The 17,500-nt window shown below is 36.5% G+C and overlaps 1 protein-coding gene and 1 non-coding gene across 4 annotated transcripts; both read right to left on the bottom strand.

Moving 5' to 3' along the window:
• Window positions 1-7,123: 7,123 nt before the first annotated feature.
• On the bottom strand, window positions 7,124-7,195 carry TRNAW-CCA. Its single transcript has one exon. It is a non-coding gene; the product is annotated as a tRNA-Trp (tRNA).
• A 1,761-nt stretch (window positions 7,196-8,956) lies between these two features.
• Window positions 8,957-15,276, bottom strand: LOC110910874 (putative disease resistance RPP13-like protein 1). 3 transcript variants are annotated; one of them, XM_035984199.1, is made up of 6 exons: window positions 12,014-15,276; window positions 11,157-11,343; window positions 10,108-10,366; window positions 9,979-10,019; window positions 9,630-9,862; window positions 8,957-9,530 (listed from the first exon to the last, which is right to left on the bottom strand). In XM_035984199.1, exon 1 carries the CDS (start codon window positions 15,104-15,106, stop codon window positions 12,389-12,391), a length of 2,718 nt encoding a protein of 905 aa, XP_035840092.1. In that variant the 5' UTR covers window positions 15,107-15,276; the 3' UTR covers window positions 8,957-9,530; window positions 9,630-9,862; window positions 9,979-10,019; window positions 10,108-10,366; window positions 11,157-11,343; window positions 12,014-12,388. The 3 variants fall into 3 exon arrangements, with proteins under 3 accessions (XP_035840092.1, XP_022011146.1, XP_022011145.1); XM_022155454.2 differs by having other exon boundaries at window positions 9,630-10,019; XM_022155453.2 differs by having other exon boundaries at window positions 9,630-10,019; window positions 10,108-10,314.
• Between the last annotated feature and the right edge of the window lie 2,224 nt (window positions 15,277-17,500).

Genomic DNA, 17,500 nt, shown 5'->3' with positions numbered 1-17,500 from the left:
ACCATAATGCCTTTGTTATTAAAATAAAAATAAATAAAGAGTTAGTCACGTTTTTCGTCCCTACTATTCATTTATTCACCATTTGTCTGGAAAAAAACAAAGTTAATTACGTTTTTCGTCTCTATGTTTATTAAAAATCAATATTTCAGTTTATTAATTTAAAAAGACAAATTGGATTTAAATAATCCCAACTTGCTCAATTTGGCCGATAATAATCCCAACTCGGTTATTGGCCGATAATAATCCGAACTGGTCCACTTTTGGCCGATAATAGTCCACCGTTAAAAATAGCTTAACGGAGTTAAGCTTTTTTCCGAATTACAAACCGATGTTTTATGGATTTTGATCTGAACGAGGATACGATTCAATTTATGTAAAACTTGCCTCGAAACGGTGCTTCAAACGACTTGATATTTGTTAATTGGAAGTTTAAACACCCGAATTGAAGCACCGTTTTCGTCGTTTGGGGCAGTATTTCGGTAAATTTTATATCAATCAACTCGTATCCTCGTTCTGATCAAAATCCATAAAACATTGATTTGTAATTCGGAAAAAAGCTTAACTCCGTTAAGCTTTTTTTAACGGCGGACTATTATCGGCCAAAAGTGAACCAGTTCGGATTATTATCAGCCAATAACTGAGTTGGGATTATTATCGGCCAAATTGAGCAAGTTGGGATTATTTAAATCCAATTTGCCATTTAAAAATTGTCAAAGCAGTTCCTGTTGTTTCACTTTTGTAATTATTACAGTCCACTCTCATTAACGTTATCTAGTTATTCTGTTAGTTTATTTGAAATGACCATAATGCCCTTGTTATTAAAATTAAAATAAATAAAGAGTTAGTCACGTTTTTCATCCCTGTAATTTGTTAAAATAACTATTACAGTCAATTAGTTCTAAAAATTTCTAAAACAGTACCAATACTTTCACAACTTTCACCTTCAACTAACCAACAATAGTGGTTAACAATTTCATCTATCTAATATTTTTTACTCTGCTCTTCACTCTCCCTGTTTCCTCAAATCCAGCCAGAAGATCACCTCTTTCGGCTCCACACCCTCTCCACTTCATTCATCTTCAACATCTCCCACCACCACACATACATATCTGAACGATGACCGCCTCCAACACCCATAATGCCCACCACCCCTCAAGTTTTTCAGGTATGCCTTACGTTTTCCTATTGACGTCGATTGTGATGGGGAAAATTAGGTGGTCGGTTCTTAAGAAACGAAGAGGGTGAAAAGTAAAGTAAAAGATATTGGGACTGTTTTGGCAATTTTTAGAACTAATGGACTCTGATGGTTATTTAAACAAACCAAAGGGATGAAAAACGTAATTAACTCTTTAATTATTTTAATTTTATTTTTAACTTTAATAACAGAGGCATTATTAATTTCAAATAAGCTAATAGAATAACTAGATGACGTTAGTGTGGATTGACTATAATAGTTACAAAAGTGTGGATGGCTTGGTATGTAAAGATGGATATTTCCAATGTTACGAAATAGTAGGGTCATAAAACCACTCGTCCAATAAATTCGCTCATCAGGCTGATTATGATTAATACTATAAGGGGGTCGGGGCGCTCCACTTTCCATCACTCACCACACCCAATCATGTTCCGCTACGTCATCGAAATCGAACTTGGTACATCACTAGTGATAGATTTTAGTGGGGGTGCCCATCACTCACCACACCCAATAATTTCCTTCCTCAAAGGTAACATTCTGAAACTTTCAAGTGTGATGGCTACAACACGTGATGGAATTATGTGGCGGCGGTGTTACACGTGTGGAACTTCAACCACCATGGAGAACAACGGAGCGCCCCGACCCCCCTAATAACTAAAAAACAAATTCTGTAACTTATTAGACAAAGGATAAAAATGAAAAATTGAAGAGTACAAATATATAAGGTAAATTACACTTTTCGTTCTTTATGTTTGTACTGGATTGCAACGGATAGCCTTTAACTTCAATAATTACAGTCACAATCCTTTATTTGCAAAACTCATTACACTCTACGTCCTTTAGCACTAACCAGACTAAAATTTTCAGTTAAGTTTATTCATTTAAGGGTATTCTGGTCAATTCATGCTTTTATTTAAATGTCTAATACATAAAACAAAAAAATGCATATACACATCATCTTCCCCTATTTCCTAACCCTGACCTACACATCTTGCACCACCACCTTATCCTGCCGCCACCACTTCATCCCGCCGCCACCATCACATCCCGGCGCCACCACCTCATCCTGCCAAGCCACACAAATACTCCATCTACTTCATCAAAAACAAACCCTTAATGCTACAATGGACAAATAAAACCCGTTAGTCCGTAACCTCCCTTCAATCCTTAACTCCCACACCAACTTTATCCCTGTTGAATCACACAACTTTGTCATCCAGATTCAGGTATTTCTCTGATTTCCACCATTAATGGTGTCAATCATCATCCTCTGCTTCACATTCATCATCTTCTCTCTAATTTCAGGCAACTTATCTCAAAGAAAGCATACTCTCTCTACTTTCACTTCATTTCTGTAATTTCTTCATAAATTCTTCTCATTTCAAGTTGTTATACTACCAGATGCGACGTACATAGCGTTCGTCGACAACGCAACGGAGCTTCCGCTGGAGGACTCGTTTAACTACATCGTTGTCGGTGGCAGTACCATCAACGACGGATTCTACAGCCGTGCAGATGACGAATTCTACAGTCGTGCCGATGACGAATTCTACAGCCGTTCCGGCATCGATTGGGATATAGATCTGATCGAACACTCATATCATTGGATCAAAAACCTAATCGTGTTGGTCAGAGTGGTTAGTTTGTGATGGTACTGGTGGTTTTTCGCAGTGGTGTTGGGATGGTCCTAGTAGGCCATGGCAATAGTGTTGGGATAAGAGGGATACATGGTGGGGTGGTGGTGTTGACAGTTGTGTGGTGGTGGTGGGTGTTATAAATGAGGGATGGTTTTAATAATATATTTTTTTAATGCGTAAAATGACTAAATTATCCTCATGTGCAAGCCACATGTCATACTTAACTGAAAATTTTAAATTCGTTAGGGGCAAAGGACGTCCAGTGTAATGAGTTTTGCAAATAAAGGATTGTGACTGTAATTATTGAAGTTAAAGGCTACCCGTTACAATCCGGTACAAACATAAAGGACGAAAAGTGTAATTTACCCGAATATATATGTTTTATTATCTTTTTGTAATCAATATATTATTATACTGTATCTTGCCCCCACCGCCCTAAGGGGTTGTTTGGCAACTTCTGAATGGTTAAGTGATGAACCAGTAAGAGGTCTAGGTCTGAACCATTAAGAGTCAGTATAATGCTTAACCGTTCAGAGGCAAATGTCTGACCAATTCAGATTAGAGGTCTTAACCATTCAAACTCGGTATAATGCTTAACCATTCAGAGACAAATGTCTAAGCCATTAAGACATATGCTCACGAAACAAACAGTCTGAACCATTAGGTGCTGAACCAGTAAGAGGTTTGAACCATTAAGAGCTCAATTAAGAGGTAAACAAAGGTTTGAACCATTAAGAGCTCAATTAAGAGGTAAACAAACAACCCCTAAGTATCTCTAGCATGCCAATAAATCTTGTGGGTTTGAGAACAATTTTTTTAAAATTTATTTAAAATCAAATAAAAAGTTGATATAAAACCGTAGGAAAAATATGGTTGTAAGGGTATCTTTAAATAGACTATTTATTGAGTTTTTCTCTCACATGCACACGCATATTCCTTCCTATTTATTAAACATTCATAATATTTTTCATACGACATTGTTTTTTTTTAAGTTTACACCATAAAATTGAGTATATTTTTATCTTTAATTTGAACATCATATTGCTACATTAGATATAAGATCTAAGAAAACCAAAAATTGTCTTAGATTTCTATGTTTTATAACATTTTGTGCTTGATTTATTGTACTAGATTTGTGCTAATTTTTGGGCTAGATTTTTTGTACTGAAATTTTTTGTGCTATATTTTTTTGTGCTGAGTTTTTTGTTTTGAATTTTTTTGTAATGGATTTTTTGTACTATATTTTTTTTATACTGGATTTTTTGAGCTAAGTTTTTCTGCACAAGATTTTTTTGTATTGTATTTTGAAAAAAAACAAAAGGTTGAGAGTTTGTGTTTTAGCACTAAAATATCCTCATATCCTACCTATAAGAAGTGTCACATGTCATCCCACAATCCTTCTTAGGCTACTTAGACAAAACCCACGTTTTAGTGACTCCTTCGTCATCTAACGTTGGTATAACTATAGAGATAACGTTGTTTGTCACTCACATGTTTCGTTCCTTTTAACATTAAATCAATCAAAAAAATTATAAAGATCATAAATTTTCTATTATAGACCCATTATAAGGAAGTGTCACTTTAAAATATTATTTTTTGAATTGTTTTTTCAAATAAAATTTTTTTAAAGGCCTCTAAAATAGTTAAGCGTTTTTTAAAATTAATAAATAGAATAATTGGTACTTTATACTTGCCCATCACCCAATCAAAATTAGGGGTGTGAGTCAGGTAGAAATCGGGCCGGCCACAAGAGAGCCGGACTGAACTTGAACCCGAGATCTCTGGTAGATCAAAGTGAAAACCAATATAGGGTGGGTCGGTGTAGGTCTTTTCAGGCCGAGTTAGGCAGGTTGGGCCAAACGGAACCCATTTTGTTGGGTTTATAAATCTTGCTTTTGAGACGGCTTTTGTTGGGCAACAATATGAGATGTTATATGGTGAAATGATTTGTAATTTATTAGGTTTATCCAGACTGTCTGAAAACCAAAAATCTTGAAAATTGCAACCAAAGGATCAGACTGTGTACTATAAGGGTGGACGGGGTGTACGCGGTGAGTGGGTTCGGTGATGGTAGTCCCCGATTGGGAACACCGCCGCCATCAATGCGGGGACCCGAATCGGGGGGTGTATTAGGCATGGAGTCACCGCTTAATTTGCACGAGAAAAGAGGAACGGTCCTTTTTCAACGGTCCGATTCTTTAATAAAAAAAAAATCACTTTTTTTAAACATATATAAATAACCATCTCATTCTCTCCATTTTTTTATACTCAAACCATATCATTCTCACACATTTTTTAAACTCTCCAACCACACCCACTTCACTTTTTATTTTTTATACTCTCAAACCACACCCCCTTTACACCGAGCAATGGAGAACCAACCCCGCGAGGCCAAGAAAAAAAACTAAGGGACGGGTCTCGAAACCGTCTCGAGATGGTTCGAGCGGTGCAAATGCTCAACCACAACCCCCTTTCGGATACACTTCACAACCCCCGTTTTTTTTCCAACAACCTACTCACCCCTCGTTTTACAACACCCAACAACCCAATTTCGGCTATTTTCAAAATTTGTTATCAATGGACGCTCCTCCTCAATCCCCCGCCTTCGACGTGATGAAAGTCGCGTTAAAAGAATTTAAAGATAAATTTCCGAACGGTTTTCAACACATCGAGGCGTGGGAGGTCGTTCGAAGACACGAGAAATGGGCCCAAGTCCCATTGATGGGTGAGGAAGGTGAAGGTTCGGCACATAAAAGAAAGCCCGGTGACGTGGACCCTTCGATACCGGATATGAACGAAGACCCCTAAACACAAAGACCACAACGGCGAGACAAGCGTCAAGCGACATCGTCCGAGGGAAGCTCGGCCGAGTTGGCGGCACAATTCAAAGTGTACACCGCCATGAAAGAAGCGAAGCAAGCGGTAGAATTGGAGGCGATCGAATTGAGGAAAAAAAGAGAGTCGGAGGCTCGCGAGCTCATATCGGAACAACGCGAGACGATGAAAAACTACAATTACGATCGAGATATGAAAACATTTCTTAAGCCGCACGAAGATGTTCCGCCAAGTATGTTGCCGTTCATCCTCGCCCGAAAGCGAGAAATCGCTAACAAGTACGGGTGGCCATGCGATTTCTAAAATTTTAATTTTCTAGTTTTAATGTAATTTTTATTTTCTACTTTGAATGTGTTTTTTATTTTCTAGTTTGAATGTATTTTTTTTTTAAATTTAATGAAATGTCTTTTATTTAATTTATAAACATCCATAATTTTACAAAAAAAAAAAAAAATCGAACTCACCTAAGAGGGGAGTGCCGCCATCAAAAAGGGGTATTAGGGGAGTATTAGAGGGGAGTTGACGTGGCACTATTTGGTTGGTCATGTGTAAGAGAGGGGACTCACCTATTAGGTGAGCACCCCTTACACCCTAACAGTTCAGTCTTGGTCAGGGCTCTTTGGTAATTTGGTATGACCCAGTTGCTGCACACCCCTAGTCAAAATAACAAAACTAACAGCATTCTTAGCTGACCCGACATCATGATATTTTATTTTTGGCCTGTGAACAGCTCTCGTGCTGTATATTCTTCGATTGGCGCAGTACCACCCTATTCATTAGCATCAATTCGGTCTGCAGATGGATTTTGAGCAGGCTTCAGTATATGCAGAATAATACCATTCAAATATCATACTAATTTCTCAGAATTTCTTTACAAATCATCATCAAATTATATGCACTTGACTACCCTTCCACATCTAGAAAAAAAAAAGATTTTTACACAGATCATATCCTGTCTTTGATCTTTGTTTTTGCGCAATGGTACCAACCTCTTTTCCTGTCAGAAACTAGATTGTCATTGTACTAGGATTCAGATGCATTCTTAGAAACAAAGATGCCACATCTGAATCATAAATTACTATTACTCACATTGTTTATTAACTAATAAACAAGAAAACAATTCATATAAGAAATTACATTTTGACCTACATGAGGATGAGGCATTATATCAAACACGTGGAGGGCATCATCCAACACGTCATATGATCACGTCATATGATCACCTTTTGAATGACACGCGGTTGAGGCATTTTATCAAACAGGTGGAAGGCATCATCCAACACATCATATAATCGCATTTTGGCCGTTGAGGCATTTTATCAAACAGGTGCAGGGCATCATTCACCAACCCAGTTTCTTTAGGTACAAAATAACCCAGCTTGATAGTTGACGAACTTAAAATTTGCAGTTAAAACTGAAATTTGAGCAAAAAAATATTATTAAAAATTAACGGGTTTGAACCTGACGTGAATCGAACACGCAACCTTCTGATCTGGAGTCAGACGCGCTACCATTGCGCCACAGATCCTGTTGTTTAATATCTCTATCCTAAAATATAAATTATGAACATTTTTCATTAAACATTTTGAAGTTAATATATTATATGAGAACATAAGAGTAAATATCATTTATATCACATGTCGTGGGTTTTTAATCTTATCATATTATGTTATTCATCTATTACCAGTCATTTTCGAAGAATAGGAAAGTTAATTTCTCAAAATCACATGTCCATACTTGATAGCGAAATCTGATACTTTTTATGTTCATATGGACAGATATTGAGAATCTTATTAGTGCAAATACGAGATAAGCTTGAGATAACATTCGAGGACGCGATTACTTTATTTGAAATTATAGAAAAAGTTTCATTAGGAACTTGTAGAATTATCACTTCTTATCTCATCAAGTAGAAGTAGAAGTAGAGGCAAAATCAAGGGATTTCTTTCCATCATGAGAGTTTTAATATACTCTTCAAATATGACTTCTCTATACTAAGCCACTCCGTCACATGTCGCTAACTCGAGAAAAGGTCCAACATTGATTCAGTGCTCGCGGTTCGCACTTTGTACCTTGCGTTGCTTAAAATCTGAAACAAAAAAAAAAAAAAAAAAAAACCAAAAACCATATGTTAGAGTATTCATATCGGAGCGCCTCCATCTCCATCTATATAATCTAATAAAAAAACACAATTTTCTCTAAATTAAATTTACTTTGCAAAACCTCTTACATCCAACTCTCTATCTATTTATCTATCATACTCACAATCAGTTATTTTATTACTTCTTTCTCTTTCCTACACACTCACAATAAAAATATAGAGGCATGGATATAAGTCTCTAAATATAGAGGTTTACTTTAATATCTATAAAACTTTCTCTATTATAGAGATTTCAATATAGTGGTGTTTTTGTTGTTTCCTGTATTTATTCCTTTATATTATATAGAATGTACTAATATAGAGGTTCCAATGTTTATGCTCTTAAAACATCGTGTTTATAAGATATACATATTTAAAGGCTCACTATTCTGATTTAAACCTTAACGTGTAATGTGATGAATATATATTATCAATCAGAAGATATCATATATTTATGTTTTCTATTAAAAAACCTTTATAAGGAAGTGTCACTTTTAAATATCATTTTTTGGGTTGTTTTTTTAAATATAAAAGTATTTTTAAGGCCTCTAAAAGTAGTTAGAGTTGATTTTTTTTACTTAATAAATAGAATAATAATAGGTATTTACACATTTATACTTGTTACACCACCCAGTCAAAATCAGGGGTGTTTGTTAGGTAGAAATCAAGCAGGCCCCAAGAGAACCAGACCGAACTTGAACCCGAGATCTAGAGGTGTACAAAAACACGGTTTGGGCCTACCAAACCAGTTCAGAGCCCGACCTTTTACAAAAAGAAAAAAAGAAAAGACCGGTTTGAGCCATGACCCAACCCGGCAGTTTGGGAAAAGTTTGAGATTTCAAAACTAAAATCGTTTCATAAACCGAACCAGTTTGGGTCAACTGTTTTAAGAACCCGGTCTAGAAATAGGTTTGGGTCCAATCCAGTTTAGAACCCTACCCAAACTGATTAGGATAGATTCAGACTTTCAAACCTTAAATCGATTCGGAAACCAAACCAGTTTGAATCCATGATGAAAAAAACCGAGCCAACCGGTTTGGGCGAAAGACTAGACCATTATAGAGTTGGTCGGTTTTGGTCTTTCCAGGCTTGGCCAGTCTGAGCACATTCTTTTTGGGTTTATAGATCTTGCTTTTGAGGCTAGTCACAAATCACAAATAACATTACTGTGTATGGCCCTTTGAACTCGGGTAATTAAAATCGAATGTTTAATGTAAAGCTAGTCACAAATCACAATTGAAATTCAAGATGATTTCCTAGCTATGCAAGGTTATGTGACTTGCAAATTTCCTCTGAAGTTGTCACACATAAGTTCATGCACCGAATTCACTCTCAACTACTTGACACAATAAGCTATGGGGTCAAGTGATAATAAATTCAATGCGGACTCATGTTTTTGTTATCTTGTTGAGATGTACGAAATTGAAAAGTGACAATTACGTATAACACATGGCATCTCTTCTTCATTAGCGAGACTTCATCGATCTTCACTAGTGGTAACTTGTTTCAGTGGTAAGTTCCTTTAATCCTCATCAGATGGTAACTTGACATCATAGGCTAGTTCCATAATCCTCATTAGTGGTAACTTGCCATTAGAGGCAAAATTCCATTAATTCTTCATTGGTTATAAGTTCCAATAAGAGGTATGTAACTTAGACCATGAATGACAAGTGCCATCAGACGCAACTTGTAACCGCTCCAAGGGTTTCTTGAAATTAACAGCCTAAAAACAACGAATAAATATCTAGTTAAAAGATCAAGCTCTTTTTTTACAAACAGTCAAAATTAGTTAAAAGTTAAAACTGCTAAAATTGGGGAAAACCTTGAGTTCAAAATTGGAGCTCTAGATGTCGAATTGGTTGCCGAGAGTCAGAAAACCCGCCTATAGCATTTGTCCATTCATGTGGCTCGTTGAGGCGTTTGTGTCCATTACTTATCCCCGTATAACTTCAAACGTAATGAAAGTTATGCCCATTTTAGCTTGCAACCATTTTCCAGTCCACTTCCGTGTGTCTAGTCGCACCAAATACGAGTGTGCTAGATCATGGATCAACTCTGTATCACCATCAATGTGAAGATTAAGCATCAATCCATACTTTGCACTTTTGTTTTCATTCACCTTGAAAATGAAACAACTTAACTAAATAGAAGAAAAGATCATCTACACATACGCAGATTCTTGAGCCAAATAAATTCTGTGCTGCTTGTGTTTCTGCATCAAAACAGTAAATCATGTCAAAATCGTAAAGAAACGATCTGAATGAAAAAGAAATGATCTATAAGGGTTGTATTTTACTAACCTGTAAAGCTGGAAACAAAGGAGCTTTCTGGATGAATGCAACAATGTGATGAAACCATCAATTTCTGGTTCAAACTTATCAAACTTGACCCTTACTATTCCATATGGCTGATAAGGTACACTATCCCCTTTCTTCACCTCATAACCAACAGGCAACATCATCACCCCGTAAAGCATATAAATCGGCATCTGATGGTATTGTTTCCACCTAAACAAGGATGTTAAAAAACAACTTTTTTCCATTAAAGATGATGTGGAACCTGTTGCATTTAGATCCCAGTTATAAAACTATTCTCAAAGCAATGAAGAAGAGTAGTAATCAGTTTTGAAATAAATATAATCCGTTTGACATCAAGAGTCAAACAGTAGTTCATATTTTGTGGATGTGACAATTTCAACTCATTTATATATAATAAAAGGGTTCATGTGGTTGTCTCAAATGGATCAAATAGTATTATTGAAAGCATGGTTGTAAAAATCCCGACTGGTCTCCTATTAGTCGCCGATTAATCACTATCGGAGGTTCATCAATTAATGGCCGATTAATCGCTAGGCGGTCAATGGCGGTCCTATTCTGGCCAAATTTTGGCCTGACGCCGCCAAATTTCGACCAAACCTTATAAATTCCTTCCAAATACTTAAAAAATGGGTCAATGATGGGTTAAAACATGTATACTTTAAAAAACTACATATAAATATGTGTGTGTGTGTATAACTAAAAATTATATACAAATATCTCAATCCGATTAATTTCGATTAATCCCGATTAATCACTAGTCAATACCCCACCGCCCGACTAGCGCCTAGCGATTCTTACAACAGTGATTGAAAAGTAAACTCAAAATGTGTTATTTGTATACTTATAAATTAATATTTAAAATGTGTTATTTGTATACTTATAAAGTATACACATGCTGTCAAAATCAATTCGAAAAGCATGTTTGAATAGTGAATCCAACCTGATATGATTAACTAATCCTCTGTTATATCATGAATACGAATAATCGAAACCAGGTTGTTATGTTGTAGACGGAAAGGAATTGAACTTACGCTTATGCCATTGACAGATTGATTATTATTTGCTGATCAAGTCATTATATGCCCGAGATTTACACCATTTTCCTGAAGATTACACTGCCAAAATCTCTCATTTGTAGGTTGAGACTTTTCTCTGTTCTCTCATACGTCTCGGTCAACTGTGAATGTTCATCCTTTACAATTTCATGGTTAGAGGTTCCTGCAAAACATAGTTGTATTTTATAAGATATTCGATTTGGTTATTCCACTAAATTGAGACTTGTGATCTAAGATAATGAGAAAGATGCTTGATTTATGTGTTTTACAATCAAATGGATTGAAATTGAAAGGCCAAGTTTTTAATGGGATTACTAAAAATGAATCATTGAAGAAAGAAACTCAATTGCAAAAAGGATAATGAAATTGGCTTGGAAAAAAAAACAAAATATCCATTCAGCCCCCTCTGATTGAACAGATTCTTGAATTTTTCAATCAAAATGTTGTAAAAAATAGATATTTAATAGTGAAGAAATATTAAAAAAAAAAAAAAATCATATTCAGTTGTGTAAACATCCACTTAACCCTTTGAGTTACAATAAACAGTGAAAACTGATTTCAACATATAATTCAGCCCCCTTTGATGTAAGTAGATTCTTGAGTTTATAGAATTGAAAGTCAACTTGATATAAATACTAACTGCATGTCAATCATATATTGTAAACAAAATAGAAATTAAACATGTTAAGATATTATTAGTACGCATTGTGAAATCATTTCCACCAATATAGTAGTATTGAGCAACAAATTCCTTGTCCAGAAAAAAAAAATAATAATAACACGCACAAGACTGAGAATACCAGCTTATCTTATGGAAATTAGAGGGTATTTACCTCTGGTCTATTTTGATTTTGGGGATATGAGAGATTCGGGGCCAGTAGTGGGAGCCTCTTCCTTCACACCTTTCTTTCAATTTTGGGCAATCTTCTATTCTCAAACTCAAAAGTGAAGGTAACAGCGTCTCTGGTAGATCGTTCACCTTTGGGCAGCTGTAAATGATGAGATGTTGAAGGGATGTGACCGTTGAAAGTGATTCTAGTTTATCAAATTTGTTTATCTCTAGAGATGTAAGAGAAGAAGGGAAAAGGTGGGACAATTGACTAAAGTTCCTCACATTGGGTTCATCCCCTAACGTCAGGTCAACAAGGGAAGTTGGAAAATTCAGATCCCCCCACTCTGATGTCAGCTTCTTCAACCCTCATTTTTAGTTAACCACCGCATCTGATATCACCGCATCTGTCAATTTCAAGAACCTTGAGTGAAGGCAGTGCTTGAAGTGAGACATTAATCAATTGTGGACAATTCTTTACATAAAGCTCTTTAAGGCACGTAAATACTGCTGCTGAACCCTCATTTTTAGTTAACCACCCCTGCCATCCAGACATATCTTCAAATGTTAGAACTTCAAGTGAACGGAAGGCGTTAACATCATTTCCGGTTAACTCCAAACCTATGATTTTAACCTCATCCATGCCTTGAATCTGCAACCTCTTAAGTGAAGGGAGCAACCCAAATGGGGGTAGAGATTTGCATTTTCTACAATCACGTATACACACATTAACCAACTCATGAAAAGAGCAATCACCAACCCAATTTGAAAATTGTGTTCCCCCGTATGACACAATTGAAAGCTCTTTCAACGTATCACTATTAGGCTTCAGCTCATTGAGAACATCATTTTCATGTGTACCTATTCGAGAACCATCAAATTCATTTACCCATTGCAGCTCTAATCCGGTAATTTTTTTTAGAGATAAGTTCGCCTCCTGTGCATGCTTTGCACATTCCACTTTGTGCAATCCCTCAATTGAAACTTCCCTGTGGAGATTTGTTAATCCCTTGAGCTCATTTATTGCAAAGCCATCATCTCCTTCAATGATGATCTTGGTGAGAGTCTGTAGGCTTTCCAACTCACCAATCCCGAATGGCAGCTTCTTCAAAAGCGGAGTATCCCTTATATCAAAATGTCGCAACTTTTTAAGCTTCGAGAAGCTCTCAGGCAACTTAGTCAAGCTTTCGCAACCAAAAACAATCAATGTCTGCAAATTATAAAGATTGCCAATGTTCTCCGGTAACACTTCGATTCTAGTTCTAGAAAAATTAAGATACCGCAAGTGCTTCAAACTACCGATGAACTCTGGTACCTCAGTTATTTGAAAACGACTCAAAGAAAGAACCCTTAATAATGTTAAGCAAGGAAGTAAGTCAACCAGAATCTTATTAGATAAGAAAAAGTAGTTCCAACTTCGATCCACATCAATAGATACCGCTAAAAGTGTTCTCATGCTTTTGGCTCCTTTGAATGCCTCAAACTTATGGTAACCTACATACATCTCGCGAGAAAATGACATATGGCGATACTTTGCCAAATCATCGGTGCCTATCTTCATATGGTTGTCAAACCTTAAAAAAAGTTCTCCGGCAACAAGCATGGCCAAGTCATTCATCAAATCATGCATGATAAACAGTGATTCATCATTAGGTGCATGTTGGAAAAATGACCTTGATAACAATATTTCAAAATATTCATGGCCCAAGCGTTCCGGTGACTTGGTTGCATTTGATGGGCTCAAAAGCCCTTCCGCCATCCATAATAATACCAACTCTTCCTTGTCAAACAAATAGTCCTTTGGGAATAAGGAGCAGTATGCAAACAGCTGCTTCAAATCTGCAGAAAGATCATGGTAGCTAAGTCTGAGAGCCGGAACAATCTTATCACTATTTTCTAAATTCCATATCTCACTGTTCAACACGTCTTCCCAGTCTTCTACATTTGTTCTTGTTCCCAATAGCCTTCCAATTGCCTTCAAAGCCAAAGGCAAACCAGCACACTTTTTCACAATGCCTTCACCATGTGGTTTAAGTGTTGTGTGTGAATTGAAGTTCTCTACGCCTAAAGCCTGTAGAGCAAATAAAGATAGAGCATCTTCATGTGACAAACTCTTAAGAGAGTCTAGATTACAAAAATGTAGCTTTTTAAGCAATTCTTCTTTACGAGTTGTAATGATTATCCTACTTCCATGGGCACATGAACGAAATGGGAGCACTAGCTTTTCCCAATCGTCATCATCTTCATGCCACACATCATCAAGTACTAGTAGAAATCGTTTGTCCTTAGACTTCTCTGTGAGAGCCATTTGAAGCTGATCTAAATCTTTATATTCCTTACTTTCTTTAGTCATAGATTGAAGGATGATATCACTTATCTTAAATACATCAAAATCATCAGAAACACAAACCCATGTCTTGGGTTCAAAGTGATCCTTCACTTGTGCGTCGTTATATAAATGTCGAGCTAGAGTGGTCTTACCAACCCCACCCATACCAACTATGGGTACGATGCTAAAATTTTCCTTAGATGACCCTTCATCCCCTAACAACTTGTTCAACAATTTCTCTTTCTCAACTTGTCTTCCAATAACACTAGACCCATCTGGCAAAGAGGTTTCGTTTCTTCTACTAGTATATTTTGGCTTCTCGTCTATCTTAAGCAAACCTAGATCCGTTTTTCGTTTTTCTAGATTTTCTAAGTCTCTGTTAATACTATCTAACTTGGGAGACACCCTATGAGTTAGTGAGAAATTTGTGCAGCATGATGGGATGAGCTTTCTTACCATGCTGGTGGATGCTGCAGGTTCCTGCAAGGTGAGCTCACGATGCATGTCTTCGGTAGCCAAATCGTCGAGTACGTCATCGATATCGTAAGCCAAATGTTGGAGAGCATTCAGCCATTCTTTGACAGATTTATGGGTAACCTCCTTCTGAGAGGCATCATGAAGTAGATCTTGGATTCTGGAGAGTGTCTTCTTCAACTCCTTCAGCTCGTTGTAAATTCCATGAGCACGAGCAACTCGCTTGAAGGCTTCGTCGGTCATCTTCTTAACAAGAACTTTGAGGAGTTCATTTGCAAGAGCTTCAGCCGCCATTGTTTATAGTGATTACTTAAACTGGGAGTTGTGTGTGTGTGTGTGTGATACGGATCTGAATGAATTGATGAGTGCACAGATCAGATAACGATTGAAACTGCTGTTTGTAGTGAATTCTGCAATTTTTTTGGTCAAACTTTTATCTTTTTTTTTTGTCTTATTGTGCATGTTCTGGCTGGCAGCAATTAAGAGAGGGAGTAGGTAGTCAATAAAAAAACCACTTGTTTATTTACTAGAGAGGGAGTAGGTAGTCATTAAAAAATACCACTTGTGTAAATACTTAATATTTGATGGATCACATGTGCTCCCAGATAAAACAATCAAATATTTATGGATTCTGGATTCAACCACATTTCTTTTTTTCTTTTTATGAAAAATGTTAAAATCTTCCTATTCTGGATTCAACCACATTTCTTTTTTTTTTTTTTTATGAAAAATGTTAAAATCTTCCTAATAAGATTCGCTTTATTGTTTTGACAACAAAGTTCGAGCCCCATGAGCTTTACAGGAAGTTTCGAGAGGGCAAAAAGTGCTGGGACTCAAAAAATGTTTTTCTATCGTTATGTTTCAGGTTGGCTATTCGATTCAGGTCGGGTCAAATAATAATAGTTCCAAATAAAACTAAAAGATTTCATTCATTCAAATAAGAGTTAAAATATATTTACCAAACTACCCATCATTTATATACAAAGTGTATAAATATTTAGGATATACAATTTAGGAAAAATAATCGAGGGGCGATCCTATATAATTTTAAAATTTTCGGACGAAAAATCGGAACGTATACACTTCTAACCAAAACATTGGGTGGGGTGGGGGGGGGGGGGGGGGTTGCACCATCGGGCACCAACGTTCATAATCCATATAGCTTTAATCCGAACCAAATTAACACTTTATAAAACAGCCCGTTTTAACCAGAAACAAATTTGACCCCAAACTTTTAACTGACCCGACAGTTTTACCACATAGATGCATGCATGGATGTGTACATACATGAGTATTAGTATGTATCTATGTTTAAAACTTGTTTTTAATAGAAAAGTGGTCAGATCCTAATAAAATGTTTACATAGTACAGAAATATATTTGTGATATCCATTGGGAACTTTACTGATTAAAGAACAGGACATAAATATATTATTTATGGGTTTTCTTAAAATAATAACCTGCATTTAGCGAATCCAAGGGGTGCATAATTGAATAAGCAAACAAATTTGGTTTTTCCTATGCATGATGACGTGGATTGGTCTTAAAAGAATTCCTTAGTTTGACCATTGATCGGGGTTGATTGGTGTAACATGTGTCACACCCCGATTTCCACGTGTCTCACCGGTGGGCCCGGTGGGGGATTACCGTGACGATGTTGGCAACAATATAGTCAAACCACACAATTATATAATGCACAGCGGAAGCATAATTTAAATATATAATTTCAACCTCTGATTGTAATATCAAAATGTATTACAGAAGTTGAATATCCACAGTGGATCGTAAATACAGATAAAGTATTGTTCCATTAGATACTGCAATCAAGCTTGCGAGGCTTATCCCGACGCTAGGGAGCTAATACCAGCCAATTACGTTTAGGTACCTGCACTTAATCTTTTTGGGGAAAATACGTCAGTTTACACTGGTAAATACATTCAACTGACACATTTGAAAATGTTTATTAAAATTGATTTGAATGCCCAAGGCACAAACTCTTTTATAACTTGGGAAAATTCATAATGATCTTGTGAACGTTTTACATGTTCTTTTATGCGTTCAGTAGCCCGGGTCGTGCCGGGTTAAAGATTTATAGACACACCACGTTTGCGTAAAACCGTAGTACAAAAACCAACGGCTACGTCTTTTAGTTTTAATGTCGACACTTTATACCGGGTGTACGCCTACACCGGGATGTCGATGGTCGTGGCCATTTCGTAAAATGATGCCGAGGATATCCGGGACAACGGTCATTAAACCCCCCAAAGGCTTATAAGCAACAAAACTGTTTAAATGAGCCAATCATATTTAATCAATTAACCACCTCAGCGATGGAATTATATAATGCTCAATCAAGCGGTATTAATATACCGTAACCCAAGCCCATATAGGGGAAATAAGTTAAAGTATTTACCTTTGCAAGTATTAATCCTTAATTTAGATCAAGTCACCGATAGCTTTTACTGGGGCTCCTAATCTGGAACGAAGGTTTTAATTAACCTCTTAGAATCCTAACGGTCCTTGTATTAGCCGTAGCTTAAACCGGTTGATTCCGATATATATGGATATGGTTAATTCGCACGAAAAGGCGAAAACCGAGAATGGAGTATGATTTGGACCCAACAAGTTCGGAGACTTGTTATATATGGGTTAATGGTTCACACTCTGGATTTTGGGGTTCAAATAATAT

This window comes from Helianthus annuus, chromosome 15 (genome assembly GCF_002127325.2).
Source record: "Helianthus annuus cultivar XRQ/B chromosome 15, HanXRQr2.0-SUNRISE, whole genome shotgun sequence".
Lineage (NCBI taxonomy): Eukaryota > Viridiplantae > Streptophyta > Magnoliopsida > Asterales > Asteraceae > Helianthus > Helianthus annuus.
The sequence above is the reverse complement of the archived record's forward strand: the minus strand, read 5'-3'. Positions and strand labels throughout refer to the sequence as shown.

Coding starts and splice junctions, on each gene's coding strand:
- LOC110910874 (XM_022155454.2), bottom strand. CDS start 15,106: ATGGCGGCTGAAGCTCTTGCAAATGAACTCCTCAAAGTTCTTGTTAAG.